The following is a 24,411-nucleotide window of genomic DNA, read 5'->3' as shown; positions in this document are numbered from 1 at the left end:
AGTGATAAAGCACAGCGTGATGGAGAAAAGTTCGAAAGAAGCTTGGTGAATGACTTGGGGCTCCAAAAAATACGACGTTCATTTTGTTTACAGCGAGGTGATTTCAGCGAGTCACTGCTTCCGTATCCGGCGGAGTTTTCAGCACAAATTGAGTGACTGTGGCGAGTGGCTTGCAGGGAGTGGAGGAGTAAGGAGGGGACAGTTGATACCTGGGAGTGACGACTAGCTGGTGGCGAGTTGCCAGTTACCAGTTGCCAGTAGAAAGTAACGAGTAACGAGAACCATTTATTTTCCAATTCCCACCCGAAAAATTGAAATATTAAGCCAAACAAATCAGGCTGCCGTTCGACACGCGCAGCATTTATCAGTGTTTTCTCTGGTTTTTCCTTTCCTTTTTCGCCACACACACACACACACACACACACAGACACACAAACGAGAAGCGGAAGCGGAAACAGACAGAGAAAGGGCTGGAAAATGGCCGGCGGCAGCGTCTGATGACGATAACAGGAGCAGGGAGCCGGTCCCCAAGTGCGGAACAGGACGCTTATTGACGTTGAGCAACGCTTATTGGCGTACTTAATCCTTTTGGAAAATTCCAATAAATTACGACAGAGACAGGAACAGAGACAGCCGAACATTATCCTCGGCACAACAAAAAAAGAACAAAAAAACAAGGAAAAAAATCATCAATAGGCCATGATGAGTTTCTGATTGCAAAGCAGTCAAAAAGGGAAAAGTCGGGCAAACAAAAAAAGAAAACAAGGACCGTGGATAACAGGAAAGGGCAGCGGGTACACCGATGATGGCCCCTGATTGTCCGAACGATGCGGCCATGTCACCCGGTTTAGCGTCGGAGGAGACCCTTCTCCGGGATTGGCGGTGACTTTGGGGCAGTCATAAAATCGAACTGACGTTTTATGGGAGACTACCTTGAAGTCCAGCTCCGAGTCCAAGTCCAAGTCGAAGGCTAACTTAAATTGAATGCCATCATTTTGCCAAAGGACCTTTGTCACTATTTACACTAAGACTAAACTTAATTTGTATAATTTTTTGTATTTTTTTTTATAAACAGTAATCTTTGGGCAACCATTTAGATATTGGAAGAAAAAAGAATTGAAATAAAAGAAAACCAAAATCCTTTAGGTAACCAAAGGAGTTTTGGCAAATTCGTCTTATTTTTTGCAGTGTCTCGGCCCTGGTCTGTTGCTGTATTTTATGGCCTTGTGCTCTGGCTTATCTCTGGCCCGACCTGCTCCACAGGCCCTTTCCAATCCCAGGACTGTGGCTCCTCCATCCGCCGGCTTGTCTGCCGCTTTTTATTGTAAATGCTTTGCATATTTTTGATTGGCTTCCCGAACCCTGGCCAAATAAAAAAACAATAAGAATCCTTTGTTCCTCCGTCTCCTTTAATTTTGTGCTGTCTCCTGGTCGTGCTCCTTCTCCAGCTGCTGCTCCTTCTACTGCTCCTTCTCCTGCTCCTGTTCCTTAACCTCCTGCCTCTGCTCTTCCTGCTCCTCCTCCTGCCTCTGCTCCTCCTCCTGCTCCTCCTGGAAACCTAGTCGTGCTCCTTTTTCTGTTCCTTGTCCTCCTGCCTCTGCTCCTCCTCCTGGAAACACTCTTCCTCGGTGTCAGATCCAGAGTCCTCCCTCTCGTTTAGCAGCTTCCCCCCATACAGGCTGGCGTCGATGCGCCGGCAAAAGGCCACAAGTCGCGGATAGGTGTACAGCAGCTCGGTTAGCTCCCGGTTGGGCAGCGGCGTGTTGATTATACCCACCACATGGCCAAAGACCAATGCGTCCAGCTCGCAGGGCTGCGGTCCATACAGGTAACCCTCCCAGCCATGTCCCTGCTCCTCCAACTGCTCCAGCAGTGCTTCGCAGCACTCGCTGACCTCGTCGAGCACCTCGTCGGCGCTGAGATGATGCCACTGGTAGACGCGGAGCAGCCGCATGGCCTGGCGCTGCTTATAGAATCGTCGGATCAGGCTCAGCAGCCAGGGATGACCGCCGCCGCTCCGCCGGGCCGTGTACAGCCGATAGTTGACGGGATCGACGTAGCTGAGATGGGTCTCGGCCAGCGTGAAGACGGTCTCCACGTAGTTGACCATGGCGCGCATATCCTCGCGCTGCTCCTCCGACAGCCAACGGCCCAGAGCCTTCGAGGGCTTGGTGGTCACCACATGGTTCACAATTGGCTCGAATTCGGCCAAAATGTCAAACTGTCCCAGTCGGAGCATGGGCAGGCCGGTGAGGCGGCCGCCCTGGGTCATGAACTCGGCATGGACGCTGGTCTTCTCGGCAAAGGGCAGGCGGCACAGGCGCAGGTATGTCCTGACGGCAATGCAGCTAGTGCGTTCCGCGAGGAGCAGCTGACTGTGCTCCGGCGGCTGATGCAGTTGTACTACATCCGGCCAGGATTGCTCGCCCTCCTCCAGGAGCTCCTCATGATCCTGATTCTGCTCCTGCGGCCGTTCCAGCTGATCATTCTGGTCATCCAATGATGGCTTCTCGGCCGCCTGGCCAGACTGCCCAAAGGCGGCGGTCAGACTCTGCTCTCGATTCATGGCTGGAAAAACGGTAATTTCGAGGGGAAAATGTGGTTGACTTTGGAAAATGAATTTTATATATTTTATATTTTCCCAAATGAAGTGGAAATGAATCGAAAATGTTACTGTTACTCCTGGTAATTCGAAAACTCGATTGTTATTCATTATTTGCGCTCAAACAGGCCTTGATTGGCCTTCAGCCAAGAGGCTTAAATCAATTTTCGCCTTAAATAAAAGGAGTTTAAACGGGAAATGTATGCAATTAGCGGCGAGCAAATAAAACTATATTTGCAATTAAGCCAATTATTTAAACAGTTGCTGGCGGGCATTATTCCTGCAGCCGAGGAAATCAGTTTCAGTTTGTGTTTCAGTTTCAGTTGAAGCTTCGGCTTCGCTTTGATGATGAAAATGTTTTGTGAATTTTCCGCTCAAATGGACATTCCGGCAATTAATCATCGGGGCGGAGCAAGGAGTCGGGAGCAGGGAGCAGGGAGCCAGGAGAAGCACTCAGCGTTGGCCTAAAAGGTTTGCCCCGCATCTCGGTCCCCCTCTGGCAGACAGATTCGCGGACTTTGGCATCGAGGATGATAAATTACACAAGCGGAACATTATGCAGGCCTTGAGGACTCCGCCAGCGAGTGTTTCCGGCGCTGAGCCGCAAGTCGAGAGGCGGAGTGTGTCCTAGGCTTGGAGTTTCAAGGATCATCAGGTAGGAGGGTTAAGGGAATAGGAGGGTGAAAAGGGCTGCTTTTATAGTTTGTATTTGTAGGTAATAAATATATTTTATAATTTATATTATAAATATATTAAATATATTTTAGAATTATGCAAATTAAGTGAATATAGGGAAGGAAATCTAATCTTTACTTAGTTAATCTTCAAAATAAATCAAACAAAATAAATTCTTAATAAAATAAATTAAAATTTAATGTTGAATAATTCAAATTAAGCCTTAAAATAAATTTTATAATCTTTATTTGTATATCATAAACATGTTTTAATACTTTTAAGTAAATTAAGCGTATATAGAGAAGAAAATAACATATTTAATTATTTTTACTTATTTAATATTTAATTTAATTCTATTAATTCATAAATATTTAAGTAGTTAATTTTCAAAATATATAGTTAATAAAATAAATTAAAATTTTATGTTGAATAAGGCAAGTTAATCCCTAAGAATCGAACCCAAACACAGCCTTAATATTCAATTACCCCAACTAACAGTATTAGGATTTCCCTTCTGAGGAAAAGGACTCAACCATAATCACTTCGGCCGCTGACAGCCAAGAATATCAGATGTGCGATTGACGGATTATCCCAGTTGGCCATTTGCCTTGGCCCGCTTGGTATATTCCCTTTTGCCTTTTGGGACTAATTTAACGCTGAATTACGAGTTTTGGAGGCGAATTTTTGATTTGAGGAGGTCCTAGCCTAGTTTCGAGGTCATTCCCTGTCGTTGATTGATTTTGGCCAAGGACTTTTGGGAATTTCTCAAGGCTTCGTTGTAGTCTCAGTGCTGCTCATAGTCCTGCTCCTGCCAAATTAATTAAGCCCTGCTGCTGCTGCAAGCCACTTCACACAACAAATCGCCAGCCTTGGTGGTTCAGGTGGCAGGATGGATTTTTGGGGTGGCTGGTTGAGACATCGTTTCGGCAACAAAAGCCAACAAAAGGCAACAATTCTTACCCACTAATAAAGAATAATATGACTGCCATAAAACTCAATTTATTACCAAAATGTCGACAAGCAGCAGCAGCAGCAGACTCCCTTTCTCTGCGTATATGTGTGCCACTGTGTCTCTTTCACTTTTCGAGAATTACGACCTCCGGATGGAGGGGGATCTGGGAGCAGGGAGTAAGCAACCAGGAGCTAACATCCTGGAGCCAGGAGCCTGGATCCTGAGACACTGAGACACCACAGCAGAGAAAGTGCCGGCGAAAAAGGAGAACGAATGACGTACGGAAGTGAAGGGGAAACGGCAAAAGTTTATGCTGCCATTTTTGTTTGGCAATTTTCTATTTCTATTTCAATTCCGAGGCGTCGTTTTATTTGCATTTGGTGTGAGAAATGTGTGAGCTGCGACTGGCTTGGCCCGGGCTTGGCCTTTTGCTTATCCGGATACGGGATACCCTGTACTAGACGGAGGTCCTGCCAGGTCCTGGGTGGCTAGAGAGGGATTATAATATTGTATGATAATTTTTGGGAGCAAAAGCCTAAACTATCTTAACATTTTTATGTAAACCTTCTACTGTTATCTGTAATATTTAAAATATAAATTGTTTTTATTTCTGTTACTTTATATAAAGCATTTAATTCAGCTAAAATAGTTGATTAAAATATTTTCTATAATTTCTTAAAAACCTTTTCTTTATTTTTTTTTATTTTTTTTTCTCCCTTTATATTTTCCTGTATGTATATTTATTTTTTATTTATCTAAAATTCAACCTGATATTTTGAAGACATCAGGGTATATCCTGGCTCAGTCCTGCCCCGTCCGATGGCATCGTTAGTCCTGGCTTTTAACGTAATTCTTTCGCACGACTCCCCGGCTTCGTCCTTTGTCTTCGTCTCCTGCATTCGCTGCTCCGTTTCCATCTTTGTTGTGCAATTTTATTTGCTATTTCGGTTTTGTGCTCCTCCATTCCACGCGGCTGCTTGTCTTTATTATTATATTCGCTTTCTTTTTCTGTCTCTTTTTTTTGTTTCATTTTTGTGTTGTTATTTTGTTGCCACAGTTGGCCATTGTTGGATATTGTTGGCCAGCTGTTGGGCGCATTTCGCCGGCCGCTTTGTGGCTAGAATTCGGCGGAGCATAGGACTCCTTTCTCTGGAGGCCGCTAAATAGCCGTTTGGCTGAGCTAATCCACGGCCGTATTGTCCTTTGTCTCGAGGAGATAAGCGGGCACTCGGACAAAAGCCAAGACTGGCCAAGGCGAGGGAGTGGCCAGCCGGGAGGACATAAAGGAGGAATCACAGCTGACGGACCCACTTGTTAGTACATATTTAAGCAGGTTGGGTTGGGTTTTTTGTTTATCAATAATAACATTTATTTAAGTAATCGTGGAAATAAATAAATATATTGGCCTAATTCGAGATGGTAATGTTCAGAAAACCTTAAATTATAAAATTCCCTTGAACATTTATAAAATATAAAAAGGAAAATATATATGGGAAAAAATATAAAGGAAAATATATACAGAAAAATACGAGACCCTTCTGAACAGAGTTTCCTATTGATTTGATCACTCTTCTCCGAGTTGTCGAGGGCTGCCTATCATGCAGTCTCGTCCTGACGCATTACAACGCCTATTTTGCGGTTGTCCTGATGGAACCATTACCTCTCTTCCCCCCTCCCTCTCTCCCTTACATTCCTGGAATGAAAAAACGGAATGGAAAACCTTTTATGTTACATTAAATTTGACTGCGTGCCGAGTGATGCCTGGGCGATGGGAAAGGGTCTTTGGGTGGGGTCCTGGGTCGTCTCGTCTTTGGCTGCCAGCGGAGCCTGGGGGCTTGTCAAAGTTGTCGCAACATTGTGGCGCTGTCAGTGTCATTGTCGCTGCAAATTATGGCGGCCTGAATGCGTAAATGATGCTTAATTAACATTTACCCGGGGCTCCAGCCAGGCGAAAGCCGAAAGCCGAGTGCCAAGGAATGTCTACGATGTGGCAGGCAGGCAGGCAGAACCCCGGACTCCTTGCAGGCCAAAAATAGGCAGCAGCCGCCAGGACGAATCGGGGCCAAGTGAGGGGCTAAAGCTGACACGGCCAAAAGTGGGCCAAAGGTGAAGCCACAAAGCCACGAACAATAAAAGGAGGAAAAAAAATCCAACTAGAGTTTGCCATAAGCTTCCATCATTTCGCGGTGTTTTTCCTAGGGAAATTGTTTAGTTACTCTTGGAGAACTTTATAAATTTTACAATCAACAGTTTAACTTTCTAAAAATTACAAAGAAACTAGTAAATTGCACCTTTTACTCTTTAAGAAATATTACTAAACCTTTTGTAATAATTTTCAAATGGCCTTTGCTTACTCAAGCGCAGCGGCAGTGACACCAAAAAGTTTTCTGGCATTTTTGGGTTAATCGGAACTAATTGCAGTGCAGGAATTACCAGGGAAAAACCCTTTCGCCTGACCCTAATTAAACCATAAGTCAGATAAGGCACGCACTCATTGAAATCACTTAGCCGAATTAGCCCAAAAACCGAGATGCTGGCCAGGCCAAAACGAAACGAGAGGCGAGACATTGCGTCAACGTCAGGCGGCGACTCAACTCGACTATGGCGGAGGTCCCTTTCCGGTTTTTGGTCCTGCAAAATGGGAATAAAAGGGAGGGAGGAGAGGGGGGAGTGCCGTAGGCGGGACAGGACACGCTTTTAATACAATTAGAGCGCTTAAGTTAAGTGCTCCCAGACTACGCAGATGGCCAGATGCTGCTTATGCGACGAGTCCTGGAACGCCGGGCTACAGGCTGCAGAATCCGGGATCCAGGAGCTGGGAACTGGGAGCTGGGAACCCCAGACGGGCACAGAACGGGGCCAATGGCACTTTAAGTTAATGGCGTAAGCAGGGAACAACAAAGGATTGAACTTTGTTGGTGGGGACGAGCGATAAATGAAATGAACTACAGGTGGTACCTGGGACCAGGTTGGGGTTCGGGTTCGGGATTGGGTCTGGGCTTGGCCTGGCCAGGGTTAAGTTGGGTGCCAATGAGAGCACGAACGAGGCAATAAATAAGAAATAACACTGGCGGGCAAGAGGCTAAGACTGGCAGTTACCTGGGAATTATTATATATTTTATATATTTAAGGATGCTCTTGTTTATTATTTTTAATTGAACAGAATATAGGTTTTCATTTTGGTTATTTTATTTTTTATTTTTAATGCAAAATGAATGGATTTAATTTTGTGTGGGATTTATTCGAGAGAGTTTTGAAATATTTGAAAAAGAGTTAGAGAGACAGAACTCGTTCCCATAAACCCCCTAAGAAAGCCCCTACAGGGTATCAATTTTGACGCGCCGTCTCCGGCAGCTTAGCACTTGCACTTACACTTCCACTTATCCTGGCGGCGTCCTGATTAGGACTGTGTGCCATTGACTAACGCTGACCCAGACGGAGCAGGAGCTGCCCTCCCCCGGCAGACCGTGATCTTGTGTCCACGGCGTCTGCTGCTGGCATAGTGTTAATTGAAAATTAATGGCGCGATGGCAACACAAAAAGAAAATAATAAAAAATAAGAGAAAAAACTAAACATGAACATTTTCGCTGACTCGCGGCCAGGTGACGCCGGGAAAATGGATGACCAGCGGGGAAATTGGCGGGAGAAAGTGGTGAAAATACAGGGGGAGGTGGCGGCCTGGCCTGAAGTGCTAAGCAAATTAACATTTCCATAATTAAATGCGGATGACGTGGCCAAAAGGGTGCAGGAAAGGCGAATATATGTGTGTGTGTGTCCAGGAGTTGAGGTGTACATGGCAGCAGAAAGGATCTTCGGGCCGTTTTTAATTGTGATTAATTGCGAAATTCTGTGCCCTCGTCTGGGCTTTCTCTGTCTACACTGCAACAAAAAGAGACCGAAAAGAAAATCAGAACAGGATTAAATTTAACTTGTAGTAATCTTTCAGTGCTGGCTATTTTTTTTGCAGTGCACTCTCTCCTCTCCCCTTGAACTCATCCCATTATTTCCTTACATATTTTCCCATTGTGCGGAGGCGTAAAAGTTGCGTGGGCACGGGGCGTGGCAGAGCGCCGAGCAGATGCCAACACAATGGCGACAATGGCTTAACACTTCGACCGTATCCCTCTGAGCCAGGACGCCGTCCCGCCCCCTGCCCAGCCTCCCAGTACAAGTGAAGGTTAAATTAAAATAAGTAGGTATGTCCGAAAATAAAATGGTGAAAAAGGGGGGAAAGGGGAAAAAGGGAGGGAGAGGGAAATGGAAAACCGAGGAAAATGGAGTGGCGGAAATTAAGGAGGCCGGCAGGATAATGAGCGAACGAACGGAAAGTAGGGAAAACAATAACGAGGAGTTGAAGAATGAAAAGAATCGCAAAAAAAGAGTGCAACTACTTTCATAACAAAGGATGTTGTTTTTTTCTTCTTGCTCTTGCAAGTTCTGTAAAGTTTTCTTGTTCAGAAAAATTCAACAAATCGATTGATAAGCTTGCAGAAAATGTAACTCACATGCAGGAGGAAAACCATCAAGTCAATCAAAATCAATTAGAAACCCATTAGAAGCCATTAGGAAATTAGTTTTTAGGGGAAACTAATCAAAGGCGAAACAAGTCAAAATTTCGACAGAAAGCCAAAGGGAGACCAAGGGAAAAATAAAGTGAAAGAGGTGGAAAAAAGGGAGTTAATTTAATAAAAATATAAAGCAAAAGATATTTTCGTTTAAAGTTCAAGTCAAGGTTGAATATAATAAATATTTTAGTAAATGTTAGGAAAAAGTCAAGGAAAAATTAGGAATCTTTAAGGAAAATCACAGAATTGTTGGGAAATTATCAAGAAAAAATTAAGGAAACATCTAGGATATAGAAAAAAATCACTAGAATTTTTTAAGGAAAATTTGAGGAATCAAATTTATCAAAAATAATTAAAATTGAAATACTTAAGCCCTGCTCTCTACCCTTTATATCATTAATATATTATTAATAAACCTTCAATTCAAATTTAGCATCTAAGAAATGTTTTAAAATATATTTAAATTTAAAGAAAAATCTGCCAAACCAGGAAAATCTGCACATCATATATGAGGAGCCAAGCTGGCCGCCAAAAAGTCAAAGTCAGCGCAGCCAAGGCAAATAGACCAAAACACACACACTACGCACACACACACACACACAGAGAGAGACTAGCACAGCTGTCTTGGCCACAATTTCGGCGGCGTATGAGCCGCTTGTTTGTGTGGGGCGCCCACTTAACACAATGTTTGTCTTGGCAATTACACGCGCCTCCTTCGGCGCTGTCCGAAATTTGTTGCCAAGCAAAATTTGATTGTCAAACAGGGTGGAGACTGGGGAAAATGCCGGGGAAAACGCCTGGGAAAACTCTGTTGGAAACTCGGGCTTCGACGTCTTTGGTTTCTTGGTCAAATGGAGCCTACACTTGAGCACACGAATAATTCCATTACTTAACATTTGAGTCGCAAATAAGGCACGCAATGGGGAAAAGTCGACGAAAAGAAAAACCAAGGGCAAGTTTTATGCCCCACCGTATGAGAGTGTGTGTGTGTGTGTGTGTGTGCGTGTGTGTGCTCGACTATAAATGTCTCCTGTGACCAGTGGCAACAATGGAAAAGCTGCTGCTTAAGTGATACAAAATGCAAATACTTTGGATACGTTGATGATGGAGCAGCATTTGCGGGTTGGATTGCACTGAGGAAAAAATCTATTAAATAATTGGGAAATTTCTTGAGGAAATGCTACATAATTTAAGGATTTAATAGTGTTTATTATAATAATTTTATTATATATATTTTAAAAATAGAATCTATTGTAGATATTTAAAAGTAATTTTAATGTAACAAAAAAGCCAAGATCTTGACTGGAATAGTTTTTAAATCTGTTTTATTAGTTTATAAATGCTTTATGATATTTTTTAGCATGAAAATATTATTTATTATAAATATATTAAAATATGAAAGGTAATATTAGGTTTTTATACCCTTGCAGGGTATTATAATTTCAGTCAGAAGTTTGCAACGCAGTGAAGGAGACCTTTCCGACCCTATAAACCATATTTATTCTTGATCAGCATCAACAGGGGAATCTTTCTAGATATGTCAGAAAGAAATCGATTTTTTTGCCATTTTTGCGAAATTTGATAAGGGGGGTTACATCATTAAAATTTTTGATTTCAAAATTTTTTAATGAAGTATGCAGATTTATTAACTGTAGAAAATCTTGCACAGAACAGTTTTCCGATTTAAAATTAATGCTCTTTTGGCCGAGTTATGATATTTTTAATTTTAAAAAATCAAGAAGTTTTTTAATACAAAAAATCAGATTTTATAATACAAAATAATAATTTTCTAAGTCAAGGAACCATTTCCGACCCCATAAACCATATATATTCTTGATCAGCATTAACATGCGAATCTTTCTAGACATGTCAGAAGGAAATCGATTTTTTGGCCATTTTTGCGAAATTTGATAAGGGGTTACATCATTAAAATTAGCAAAAATGGCCAAAAATTTCGATTTCTTAAAATTTTAAATTTGGTATGCAGTTTTTTTAAATTAATAAAAACTCACACAAAACTGCTTTCCGAATCGAAATTAATGCATTTTTGGCTGAGTTATGATATATTTCAATTGTTACCTGCAAGGGTATACAAACTTTGGCTGGCCAAAGTTAGCTTTCATTCTTGTTATTTATAAAATATTAACATAAATTAGGACTATTATTTAATCTCCAATATTTTTTTCCTGTGCAACTGGAGGTTGTAGTGGCTGAAGAATTTTTTTCCTGTACTTCCTTTTTTGGCTGAATGGCAGGAAGGCAGCAAAGTCACTTGACGAGCTTCCGGCTTAAGGTTATTTGCACACAACTCCTCGTGGCCCTCTTGGCCCTGCGCCTTGTGCGCCTTTGTTGTGCCAGTGCCTGGCGATATCCACTCGTCGATTGTTGTCCTTGCAACCCTCTGGCACCCCCTCGGCAGGCCGCCGTAAAAGTGGCGTCCATGTGACAAATATATGGCGGCATCTTGTCGCTGCTTAAGACGAAATGTAAACACAAACACGGCCCAGACAGAGCCAGCCTCCCCCTCCCCCCGTCGAATGTTAAATTATGCGTGGCCCCCTGGCACTATCTCCGGCGTCCCGGCGCCCCGGCTTTTCCGCTTTTCCGCCGCCGCCCGTCAGTTTGTCAGCTCGTAAAAACAAACAGCGGGAAACACAGAACTGCAAACGCACAAAATGGAAAATCAAAAACTCATCTGCATGTTGCTGGATCGTTTAAATCAACTCGAACTCGAGCTCGAGCTCGGAGCTTCCACAGCTGCCCGGTCACGTCCTGCCATCAAGAGGTTAGTGCCGCTTAAAAATCTCAAAAAAGAGAGCAGAAAAAAATAAATAAAAATGCAAAAATGGAAAATAAAAATGGAAAAAATAAAATAGAAAAAAACTAAACAAAGCGGCGGGTCATGTGCTGCTGTTTTGTTATTTTCGACCATAAAGCGGGCGAACGAGGTGACGAACGATCGTGACCATAATAAATTGCCAGAGAGAGAGGACCAGGACCAGGACCAGGACGAGGCTTTCATTCTTTTCAATTCGAGGGAATAGTGGCGCTTAAACTGTGATTTGTTGTCGGCATTTTTCCCCATTTTCTCTCCATACACAAAGGGGCGTGGAAATTGACGTTTCCAAATTGCAGTAGTTATCAGTCGCCAGACAAATATGCGTTTTATGTTGGCTTTGAGTGGGTTTTTTCTTGGGGTCCAGGGCAGATCCTGAATCTGAGGATAATATCCTACAGCTTTAGGCAGGCATGCTCAATTTCTTTTCAGGATTTTATTTAATTTTTTTTTATTTATTCATACAAAATCCTAATCACGGAGCCATCTTTCATAGGCTAAATTTGCATATCATATTTTCTAGCTTAATTAAAGTCATAAATTGAACACATAAAATATATCATTGATATATGATCTCTAATTGCATATTGATTTTTTTTTCAGGAATTAATTTATGACCAGAATCGATGACTTATTTGATTTCTAAACAAGAAAGGGAGCTCTGCTGCTGGTATGTACATATATCTTTTGCAATAATAATTTAAGGCAATTAAAAATAAAGGAAATTAAATTAAAAATAAATCATTTCATCGATGTAGAAATTTATCATAACTAAATCCAAAGGGCTTTTATCTTATAATGTTATTAAATTTGCAAATTAAATGTAGGTGTTTTTATATATAGATTTATTAAAAAAAAAAAAAATTTAAGTTCATATATATTTATATTTGTGTGTACCTATATATAATATATATATGTATATCAATTTATATATATATTTATAATAATTAAAATAAAGTCTTCAACTTAATATATCAAATATATTACAAGTGCCGATGTATTTTATTTAATTAAATAAACACATTCATTGTACATATATTAACATCTATTCATCAATATATATAAATATATACATATGTACGTATGTACATAAATATATCTCTTACTCGAACTCCTAGTCTGGGAGCAGAGTTGAGAGCGCAGATGACAAGCATTAATTTAGATATATTAACATCTATAGATCAATACATATACATATATATACATATATAACTTCTAATCTGAGAGCAGAGCATAGAGCGATGATGATAAGCAATAATATGAGAGCGAATTAGTCAGCTCAGCTCAGCTCTCTGTGTGGGCGCTCTCATGAGAGCATACACTTAGAGTCTGTGTTTGTGTGTGTGTTTGTTTCTCTGACATTATCAGCTCTCTTATCAGCTCCGCCCTCAGCTCTGCTCGCACCTCTGCTCGCAGCTCTCGCTCACCTCTGCTCACATCATTGCTTTAAGTAAGGCCTCACTCTAATACTCTCTCTCAACCTCTCTCCCTCTCGATCTACCTCTCTCCCTCCAGCTGCCTGTAAATAGAGGCACGCCTACCGCCGCTGCCTCAGTATGTGTTCGCCCCTCCCCTCGCGGTCACCTGTGCGCGTGCGCGTGTGAATGTCTACAAATCGTCGTATGATCGCCGGAAAAGTGCCGAGTCACTAGAGTTGTGTAAATTATTCACCTGCGGATGTAAACCCATTTGGATGATCGCCGGAATATTGGAATTGATACTAAAATTCTGCAAATACTCCAAGAAACCCTGCAATCAAGGGAGTTAATTATCGATGCAACTCAGCCAAGTCTGCGGTGGCGATGAGATGCAACTAAGTGTCCTCTACTGCGGGTAAGTCCAAGCCAAGACTATTTATTGTTCTATATATGATATTCTATATAAAGTGACGTAACAGCGATCTGTGTAGAACAGTTAACTGCTGAAACTGATTGCTTCTTGATGAAGGGAAAACATTTTTTATTAGTTTTAAGGATATATATATTAATATATTGTGTGTACCTATATATAATATATATATGTATATCAATTTATATATATATTTATAATAATTAAAATAAAGTCTTCAACTTAATATATCAAATATATTACAAGTGCCGATGTATTTTATTTAATTAAATAAACACATTCATTTTACATATATTAACATCTATTCATCAATATATATAAATATATACATACGTATGTACATAAATACTCGAACTCCTAGTCTGGGAGCAGAGTTGAGAGCGCAGATGACAAGCATTAATTTAGATATATTAACATCTATAGATCAATACATATACATATATATGTACATATATAACTTCTAATCTGAGAGCAGAGCATAGAGCGATGATGATAAGCAATAATATGAGAGCGAATTAGTCAGCTCAGCTCAGCTCTCTGTGTGGGCGCTCTCATGAGAGCATACACTTAGAGTCTGTGTTTGTGTGTGTGTTTGTTTCTCTGACATTATCAGCTCTCTTACCAGCTCTCTTATCAGCTCCGCCCTCAGCTCTGCTCACACCTCTGCTCGCAGCTCTTGCTCACCGTACACGTAGTGTATGTGTTTGTGGGTGAGTGTTCGTTCGTGTTCTCTGACATTATCAGCTCTCTTATCAGCTCCGCCCTCAGCTCTGCTCGCACCTCTGCTCGCAGCTCTCGCTCACCTCTGCTCACATCATTGCTTTAAGTAAGGCCTCACTCTAATACTCTCTCTCAACCTCTCTCCCTCTCGATCTACCTCTCTCCCTCCAGCTGCCTGTAAATAGAGGCACGCCTACCGCCGCTGCCTCAGTATGTGTTCGCCCCTCCCCTCGCGGTCATCTGTGCGCGTGCGCGTGTGAATGTCTACAAATCGTCGTATGATCGCCGGAAAAGTGCCGAGTCACTAGAGTTGTGTAAATTATTCACCTGCGGATGTAAACCCATTTGGATGATCGCCGGAATATTGGAATTGATACTAAAATTCTGCAAATACTCCAAGAAACCCTGCAATCAAGGGAGTTAATTATCGATGCAACTCAGCCAAGTCTGCGGTGGCGATGAGAGGCAACTAAGTGTCCTCTACTGCGGGTAAGTCCAAGCCAAGACTATTTATTGTTCTATATATTCTATATAAAGTGACGTAACAGCGATCTGTGTAGAACAGTTAACTGCTGAAACTGATTGCTTCTTGATGAAGGGAAAACATTTTTTATTAGTTTTAAGGATATATATATTAATATATTGAGTTGACTCTGCCTGGAATCCATTCAAACCTTTCCTAATTCTGGTAGCTACCCATACCCTTCCCCTTGTTACCCATTTACCCATGTCTATTCAGTGGTCAAGGCTCTCTTTCTTTCCTCTCCCCTCTCACCAGCCCCATTTTCCACTTGTGCGTGCCAAAAGGGGCCAGATTTATGCCAGACGGTTCTAAGGGGGTTAATAAAGCCTTATAAATCCGTTAGTTAGTTTTTTTAAGGTAAATAAATCTGAATTCTGACTGTTTTGTTAATTTTTAACAATTATATATTATAATAAAAGCAGTTTGATTTTTTATTTAAATTATTTTGCCGCCTAATTGAAGTTCTTGATTATGAAAATATTTTATTAAATTTTAACTTGGGATAAAGTTAACCTTCCTTTTATTTACTTAACAATTTTCACAGATTTTTGGTTTGGCATTTAGTGTTCCCTGCATTCTTCTTTATTGATTGTGTCCTTTTGTGGACTCCTTCCGTACTCCCTACTCCACATACTCCCCCCATTTGTGTATTCCTTTTGGGGATTTCTGCTGAGCCGCCTTCAATGCAGCCATCAGCCGTGGGCTTACACACTTGGCCAGAGCAGACATTATATCGGAGGGCCTGTCCATGGCAACCCATTAATGCCTCCTCCTCCAGCTCCTGGCCAGCATCCCCTTCCAGCATCCCATTTGCCGGCGGTGCTTTTGACGCCTCATTCGGAGAGGGGACGGGGGTAGGGGGAACCTCTGTCTGTGGAACGTCAATTCAATACGTTTAAAAGTTCATTTGCTGTTTAGCTTGGTCATTATGTGCCTAGACCCATAACCATCCCGTGCTGATTCACTGCCTCCCCTGAGTTGGGTCCGGACTTGGAAGCAGGAGCAGGAGCAGGAGCCGGAGCAGGAGGCCCCGTCTCGGATGGGGGCCATTAAATGGGCACTCAATGTGTTTGTCTAACTTGCCATTTGCGATGATAATAATGTTGTATGGCCGTTACATTGATGTTACGGCCGGACAGAAGGACTACGGCTACGACTACGGCCACGGCCATTGTTGTCCTGCCTTTCGCATTGTTGTTGCTCCTGTCCGAGTATTTCCAAATCGTTTGGCTCGACGTTTTGATTTCGTTATCAGTTTTTATGTTTATAAGCATCGGACACATGCACACAAGCACTCCTCCGCATTTCTGCCCTGCCGATAAATACACTTTCCTTCTCAAACTCAATTAATTCGTTGGGTTTTAGAGTACAGTATTAGCAGAATTTAGTGTCTATATATATAAGGAAAATCTGGAAAATTTTGGGGAAGCTTCTTGGTGTATTATTATTATTATTATTTTTTTTTTGTGAGGAGTTAAATTCCAGTTACGGCTTTCTGAGAGAAAAAATTGGATTTAATTAATTTAGTTCATAGCTAAGAACTCATAAATCTCATATAAAACCCTTAACAAATATATTTTTTTTTATTTAAAAATTATTACAAATATATTATATTATATAATTATTAAAATTATAACAATTTTCTGTTATTAAAATAATAGTTTTTAGCAGAATTTCACTCTTTATACAGGACATGGCTAGAAACATTTTGGGGAACTTAGAGGTCTCTTAATAATATTTTTTAATATTTTTAGGGAGTTTAATTTAAGTTAAAGTTCCCCAATTTAATCAATTTAAATATACACTTTTTTGTATATCTAAAAACTCTTAAATCTCATAGAACCTTTACCAATATATTTGTTTTTCTATTCAAAGATTTTGTTATATTTCATAATTATTAAAAAGATTACAAATGTTTACAGTTCTCATTCATTAAAATAATTTTGATGGCTTCCTTTTGTAGGGTATCTAGAGCTTCTCCTAACCACAGCCTTTAATTTTCCAAATTTTGCTGTTTTCAGCCTGATGTTGGCTGGCTTTTATTTTTGCGTTGTTTGGTCAATTGGAAAACATTTCGTTGCAGACTTTTGGTCGCCGTCTCGCTCGCCAAACCGCCGGGCGCCACCGAAAAGCAGAAAGGCAGAAAAAAGAGAAAAACAGAAAGGGGGGTGGGGGTGGGTAGGTGGTATTTTCCGAGGGGTGAATACATTGCCGTTGCCCGGCATAATGGCGTCGTTATTATTTTGGCATTAAAAAGAATTAATACGCTTCAATAGTTCTCGTTGTCGTCGCCAGGAATCTCGAGACGCCTCGAGACGCCTCTCGACGGTGAATAGATCGTTAGGGCAGCATGCCAGGCATTCACCCCGAAAGCACCACCCACCAACAGCCCCTCAGCCCACCCCTTCCTGTCTCCTGCTAGACTTTTCTTTTATCGAGTCGGCTTTCGCTAGTTTTCCATTCTGCCTTTGGCTTTGTCACGCATTGGAGAGCAATTTTTGGGCTCTCGAAGCATGCAAATGGAGGAAGAGGCGGCGGAAGACCGGAAGAAAGGCTAGAGAAAGCCAGGCAAAGGGGGCGGGGAAAGAAAAGCCGGGAAATTGCCAGGCAGCAAAGGTCCGTCCGGGCATGAGACACGCATTCTGGGATGCTTCACAGGCAGCCGTGCATGGGCCAGCACGATTTCCCTTTCTCGGTCTCATTTTCCCCATTTTTCACATTCTCCTAATTCATTCAATTCTGCTGGCCACATTCTTATTTGGCTAAATACGCTGCTTTACGTTTTCATTTGCCTTCGGGGCAGCTTCCTTTGGCCAGCAGCTCCTTGGAAATCCCTTCGGCCAGGGCCATAGATATGGTTATTAATTTCTTTGAAAGGGAACTTTAAAGGGAAGTGCTTTTGTTGGGGTTCTGGAAACGGATTTATGACAGATTCATATAGTTTATATGGGTATTAATGGTGTTTTTAAAGTTTATTGAATGAATAGAATGAGGCAAGAAACGTATTCATTATTTCTAGGGTCTTTCTATGTAACTAAACTGTCATAGCTGCAGTTTCTTTAGTACTTGCCTTAAGTACAGAAATATATTAAAATATATATAACATATAACGTCTAAATATATGGTTTAATTTATTTATAATTTAATGCTCTTTATTATTGTACTTTTAATTATAAATAAATTAAACACTGAATTATTTAATTTATGGTTTAATTAATTTATAATTTAATTTACAATTATTGAGCACATTTAATTATAAATAAATGAAACCACTAAATAAATGTATTTTGCAGTGTTAAATGCACACTGAGCAAGTAAGAAAGCTGCAGTTATGACACTGTATTAATGTTTTAAGTGCTGGGCTTAATGGATCGCATCCCGTTCGTTTTTATAAATAAATACCGAATTAAAAATTCAACATATATATCCACCCCGAAGGTGTAATTTGTATGCAGTCCGGCGGATGGCACAAAAATAAGTTATTAGTGCTGAGCCCTGCTGAATAAAATAGCAAAATAAATACCGAAAGCGGGTCAGAGGGCAATAACCCGGCTAGAAAAAAAACCCCAATAAGCTCGTGTGTGTGATTACACGTCGATAAGTGCTTAAGCCCCCTTTGTCAATCCGCGTTTAAATGTCAATAATTGCGCATAATTCCACATTGAAACCTTTGACAACGTCATTGGCTGTGTCGGGTCCTTCGGGTGTCCTGCCTGCCACTAAACAAACAATGGTCGACCGACCACTTGACACGCCAAATGCTGGTGAATCCTTTGGAGAGTGCTTAGTCCTGGTCAGCATGATTAACCCATAATCCGCCGGGCATTGTGCGGGGAAAAAAAGGAGCATGCAAATATCCCTGGATTTATTTCCAAACGAATTACCATTTTGCGTTGCAAGTTCCTTTTGTTGTCAAGTCAAAATGCAATGAAAAATGTGCATATTATTATTCGTATTTATTGCGGTTGGCAATTAGAAGTGATATCCTGGCTGCTGCTGCTGATAATAATTATGACAGGGCCAGGAATTTGCATCGATGCAAATTCGATTCGCAATCGTTCTGGGGCTAGCCGGAATCTGAATCAGAATCAGAATCCGAAACCGAATCCAAAACCGAATCCACAGCATTCCAATTCCAATTTAGTTGCACGCAAATATTTATTTAATTTCTATGCAAACTCATGCACAGATACAGATACAGATGCAGATGCAGATGCAGATACATATGCAGGCACAGATACATGTACATAGACAGAAACAGATACAGATACAAATGCGAATGCGAATGCAGATTGGAATGCAGATATAGCTACATATGCCGAGTGCCAGCTACAGATACAGGCAACAGATACAAATGCAGACACATAAATACAGGTGCTGTCACTGCATATCTATTAGATACACAAACCCGCATCAGGGGGATGGGGATGCTGATGCGAGTGCAGCGGATGCGGAATATTTTCATTTCGGCATTGCCTCAGCTTGCATTTCTTTTTGGCAGGAATTTTGGAATTTGGCATACGGAATTTCGTCCCTCCCCCGCCGGCAATTATGCCTGTCCCTGTGTTTGCTTTTCATCTTCCCAGATTCCGCACTCTTCGCCCTTCTCCCCCCCATTCCCTAAACATATACATATATCAAAATACACACAACATCCAATTGGATTAGATTCGAGCTGCATATTTTCTATGCTCTGCGAAGAGAGGCCTTTGAACTGGAAATTTATTTGCTTATTAGAAGCGATGGAGGCTCCAATTAAAGTCAAGCTCTCGAGCTGTGTAATTGACTCGGCCCGGGCCAGGGGAGGACAGGACTCACAGGACTCACGTTGGGCAAACAACGGAGAGTCGGAGCTCCGAGATCCGAGTCCTTGCATAGCCATTGTTATTCCTCGATTGTGTCGCTTCAACTGCCAACATCAATGTTTAATTAACAGCAATCGCTCGGCATTGCTTACAGTTCATCGATTATTTAGTTTCGCTTTTCCAGGGGAAATGTTTTCCTCAAGTGGAGGATGTCTTATGCTAGAAGATATCTCTCTTCGTTGTGTGTTTTTTTTTTTAACCCTAAGATACAACTGTTTTCAATTATTTTAGTTTAATTTAAATTGAATGATTGTCTGGCATTTATAAAAATATTTTTCTATATTTACGAAAAATCTCCTAAAAGAAAAAAGCTATTTATTGGGTTATTTATTTATTTTAAAATCAAGACAATGCCCTCAAAATACAATTTTCTTAGGTAAACATTTTCACGAGTGCAAAGAAGATCCATTAATTTATACAAAAGCCTAGAAAAATGATTAATTTATTTATTGTGTCGTTGATAAACCATATTTTAATTACAGCATCCATGATTGAAGTGCACACACTATGTGGAAAATTATTTGCAAACTTTTTACCACATTAACCCCTCTCAGACCCCTCTCTCCGATTCCCTCCCGATAATTATACAAATGGGGAACCAGTGCCTGTGCTGGATTTTCAATTGCAAATGTGTTTTGGTAATGCTTCCAGAATGATGAATCGCATCCGGGTGGCAAGTCCTCATCCCTCCTGCTCTCCTCCTCTCCTCTTAATACCAATAATTCCGAAATGGGGCTTCTCCTCCCGACGCACTCAACAATTTGCCATTTAACCATTATGGCCACTGGAACCCCTGTGCGATTGGAGTGTCGCCTTTGTTTGGTTTTTTGTCACTCTTATGCCCCTGTTGTTGTTGTTATTGTTTGGGTGGAAAAATCATGGGTTTCCATGAGCCAACCGGAAGCAGGAAGACGAGTAAAACCGCTTTTGTGCGCGGCTGCTGGAAATGTTTGTCAAAAAATGAAAGAAGAGGAAGGGAGGTGGCCAACAGGATAAAAAGGATGGCTAATGAACAGGTCTCTGCCATCGATGGGGGGGAGGGGGTGGGGCTGCCTTTTAGTGCATTTTGCAATTATGACTGGGTTTTTCGCCAGCTTTCCGGCAACAAATTTAGAGCGAGCGTAAAATTTGCAATTAAATGCCAGGCAAGAGCCACGCCCACTAATGCTGGGAGTCTCTGTGTTTGTATGTATGTGTGTTTTTCTCACAAATGAGGTCAGTTCCCCTTTTCCGTTCGCTTCTGGCTGCTGGCGATCGTTTTTCTCTTTTTTTTTTCTGCTTTTCCCTACCGTTTTTCCCCATTTTATTGTGTTTTTTGTACTTTTTTGCTTGTTGTGACATTTTTTGGTGCATTAAGGCAACAAAAAAACTGGCAGAAGGATGTAACAACAATGGGCAGTCAGGTGGAGGTCCGCTCTCGCCCTCCCCTCTCTCCCTTGCCATCACAAATTGCGTATACGCCGCGCTGGTCACGATGCAATAATGCCCGACGTTGGCATTAAAAACAAAACTGGAAATGAATACAAAACAAGGATGGAAGGGGAGAGAACTAAGGACTATTCATACCCTTTAATTTAGGGGCAACAAAATAAATTAAATAACTTGAAAATATAACTAAATGTCTAATGAAAACATTAAGATATTCGAAAATATGGGTATAGATTATTTAAATAAATTTTTTTCTTCTGTTAAACAATTTTAGGACTAGTAAAACCCTTTGGAAAGAGTTAGTTTTGGGACAAAAAATTAAATAACTTAAAAATATAACTTAGTGTCCTATGAAATCCGTAAAATATACATTTATTTTATATATAAATTTTTGAAAACAAATATTTAACTCCTGTTACAAATTTCGGGACAGTAAAGCTCTCAGAAGAAATGTTGTTCTTAATGTGTCACACTAGTCGTATACGCAATGCCCACCCTGCAGCCATCGAGCAGTTATAAAAACGCAGTAAGGACCAAAAAAGAAAAAAAAGGACGAAGAAAGAACAGCAGCAGCGAACAAACAGCGACAAGAAAATGACAGAAGGTTTCGATTAAACAACAGCCGGACGAGGGGCAGGGTGTATGTGTGTGTGTGTGAACAGGGTAATATAGCTTGTTGTGCGAGCCGATCAAGGGGTGTGGAAGGAAGCTGCCGGCTGCCGGCTGCTGGCTGCTGCCATGTGTGTGTCCTGCAGCTGAGGGCGTGGCTGCAGTGCAGTGACACTGCGCCCATTCCGTTGACCCGCATCAAGGACAAGGAGGGGCACGGAGGCACTTGGCGAGTGCAAAAAGGATTCGCTGTTGCCGGGGCCAGGACCAAATGATAAATGACAAAGGACATACACATACGCAGGACATCTCTGCTTGGTCCTGCTGGTTTTTTCGGATCCCCCAGCTGCTCCTGCCTGTCGCTCAGCCTGTTAAGTAATGTGTGTGGGCGGTAATGTACATACATCAGCTGTTCAGGGGCTTCGAGGGGCTTTGACTAATTGGTTTGAGTTCGAGGCTAAGCGAGATATAATACGGAATAGGATATGTTATTCAAATCGGTGGAGGCAGGAAGCAGATGCTGTAAAGTCTTGAATCTTGTATATATTTTGTATATATTTTCTATAAATTTTCTATATATTTTCTATACATTTTCTATATATTTTCTATATATTTTAGATACATTTTGTACATTTTTTGCAATTTTATTACAATATATACAACTTTACATTCCAAAGAAAAGCATTGCCCAGCTCTTTGACTACTTTCCATTTAATTGATTTCATTTTTCTTTCATAACTTCCATTTAATTTGTTCAATTTTATCATTTTGCCATGTTTTTGCTTTCACTTCAGTAGCTTTTGTAGCTCTTAAGAGTCCTTTCATTTACATTTCTTGTTCAATATTATTTTTTTGTCGCTTAAGTAGAGCTTTTCTTGTTTCTTCATTATTTTAGAGTTATCTTCAGTTGTTCCCTGGCTTTATTATTTTATTTAAATTTTGTTATGTCTTGGCCATGCTTTCTTAAATCCTCAATTTGCCACATTCTTGCAGCTGATTGGTCAGAACAAACACACGATTGTTGGAATTATGTTGACTTGTCTAAGGCTATTTCCAAAGGTACGTCACATATGTAGCTGAAAATGTTGATTTACAGTTGAAGTGGCTCAAATCTTCTTTACAATAATTTAAATAAAATATCTAGTGATCTGAAATCTACTTTAAACAGAGCTCAACAAATTATTAGGAATAAAATAAAATATTTAAATATTACCCTCCTGCTGACCTCTTTTTACAGCGATTTCAAAACTCTTGTAAAAAATAAAAACACAGATATTTGAATACACCCTTAGAGACACATCCCTGTGTATGTCCGTTCTCAAGTTTCCACTCGAGCGAGCCATTTTAATTAGGCAAATCAACACGAGGCAGAAGTTGAAACTGAGATTTCCATTGAAATGGCGACCGTTTGACGGAAGTGGACACTCGGCTGGACATCTTGGCATGTCGGCAGCCGGATGTTGGCTTTAAGGACGCCACTTAAAGTCGCAAGAGTGGGTGGAGGGTGGAGAGTGGCATGCATACATGCACTTTGTGTGCCATAAATACACCCGTACGTACACTCGAAATAGCCCGCATCCGGCTTGTTCAATTTGCGGCAACATGAAAAAGGCAAGGCACCAGCAACTCGACCCTTTCCGGTTCCGGTTCCAGTTTCAGTCCGAGTCCGAGTCCGAGTCTAGTTCCTCTTCCTGCTCCTGCCACTCGCTTAATTTGATTTCTGGCCGGAGGGAACGTGGTCGGCGATGAAATTAGCACCGCCTCCGCCTCCGCCTCCACTTTGCATAATAACCCGGACAGGACAGGACAGAGAGAGGACCCCGACTCGACTGGACCGTGAGCAATTCAATTAAATCGCTCCGCTCGTCGTTTTAAAACCAAATAAAAATCCAAATAAAAATCAAAATTAAATTCATGCCGGACAGAGTTTCGGGGACGCGCATTCCAATTGGCATTTCAATTTGATTTGCCGGCCGGCCATCGCCGCGAGCGGTGTTTTTAATGTGCAAATCGTTTGAATTGTTCGAATCAATTAAATTTCTGGCCACGCATCGGCTTTAGCGAGCTATTTTGATTTATTTAATATTGCTCTTGTCGCATTCGGGTTTCGTGTCTGTGCGCTTCCCGGAATTAATAAAAGTTAATTGAATCGAAAAGCCCGAACTGATCGGAGGAGCGTCGAGATGAAGTTAATTCCCGGCCAGCCATTAGGGGGGCGATATATAGGACACACATCCATATGTGGGAGTGGGAGTGGGAGGGAGGTGTAACATATTAAATTCAATTATGCTCCCAGTGACCACTGGCCCGTAAATTTATCGAAATTCTCGGCTGGCCATCAATCAATCATTTAGTCAATCACTCAGAGCGGCGTGCCAAAAACCAATCTGTCGCACTAATTTCATCAATTTAAGCGCAGTTAAAATGCATTTATGTTTTTGTTGCCCAGTCAACGATCGGATTCACTCTGAAAAAAATAAAGGTTTTTATTTAAATAAATAATAACTCTGTTGCTGTTTTTTTTTGTCATTAAATTTAAACAAGTTTAAAGGCTCTAGGATATTTTATTTAACTTATTTCTTAGGGCTACTTTTTGAGGTACTTAAGCTTCGTTGCCAAATCTGTCAATGGTTATCCTGTTTTTTGATTAATGATCCTGTGTCCCAGCTTTGAGCTGCCTGGCACCGTTCCGGGGCAGGGCCACCATTAGCTTTTGGGCCCGTCCAAATGTCAATTTCATTTTGGGCCGCCCTGCGGCTTGAATAAATTGTATCCAGTTCGTCGATT

The 24,411-nt window shown here is 41.2% G+C and overlaps 1 protein-coding gene across 1 annotated transcript; it reads right to left on the bottom strand.

Annotated features, from left to right (window-relative positions):
• Positions 1-1,289: 1,289 nt before the first annotated feature.
• On the bottom strand, positions 1,290-2,678 carry LOC108070842 (metaxin-2). Its single transcript, XM_017161475.3, has one exon. It carries the CDS (start codon positions 2,564-2,566, stop codon positions 1,559-1,561), a length of 1,008 nt encoding a protein of 335 aa, XP_017016964.1. The 5' UTR covers positions 2,567-2,678; the 3' UTR covers positions 1,290-1,558.
• Positions 2,679-24,411: the final 21,733 nt, after the last annotated feature.

Source organism: Drosophila kikkawai, chromosome X (assembly GCF_030179895.1).
Source record: "Drosophila kikkawai strain 14028-0561.14 chromosome X, DkikHiC1v2, whole genome shotgun sequence".
NCBI classification, from domain to species: domain Eukaryota; kingdom Metazoa; phylum Arthropoda; class Insecta; order Diptera; family Drosophilidae; genus Drosophila; species Drosophila kikkawai.
Note: the sequence above shows the minus strand (reverse complement) of the source record. Positions and strands in the feature narration are given on the sequence as shown.

What these genes read in the sequence shown, in the direction of transcription:
- LOC108070842 (XM_017161475.3), bottom strand. Translation starts at nt 2,566, where the DNA reads ATGAATCGAGAGCAGAGTCTGACCGCCGCCTTTGGGCAGTCTGGCCAG.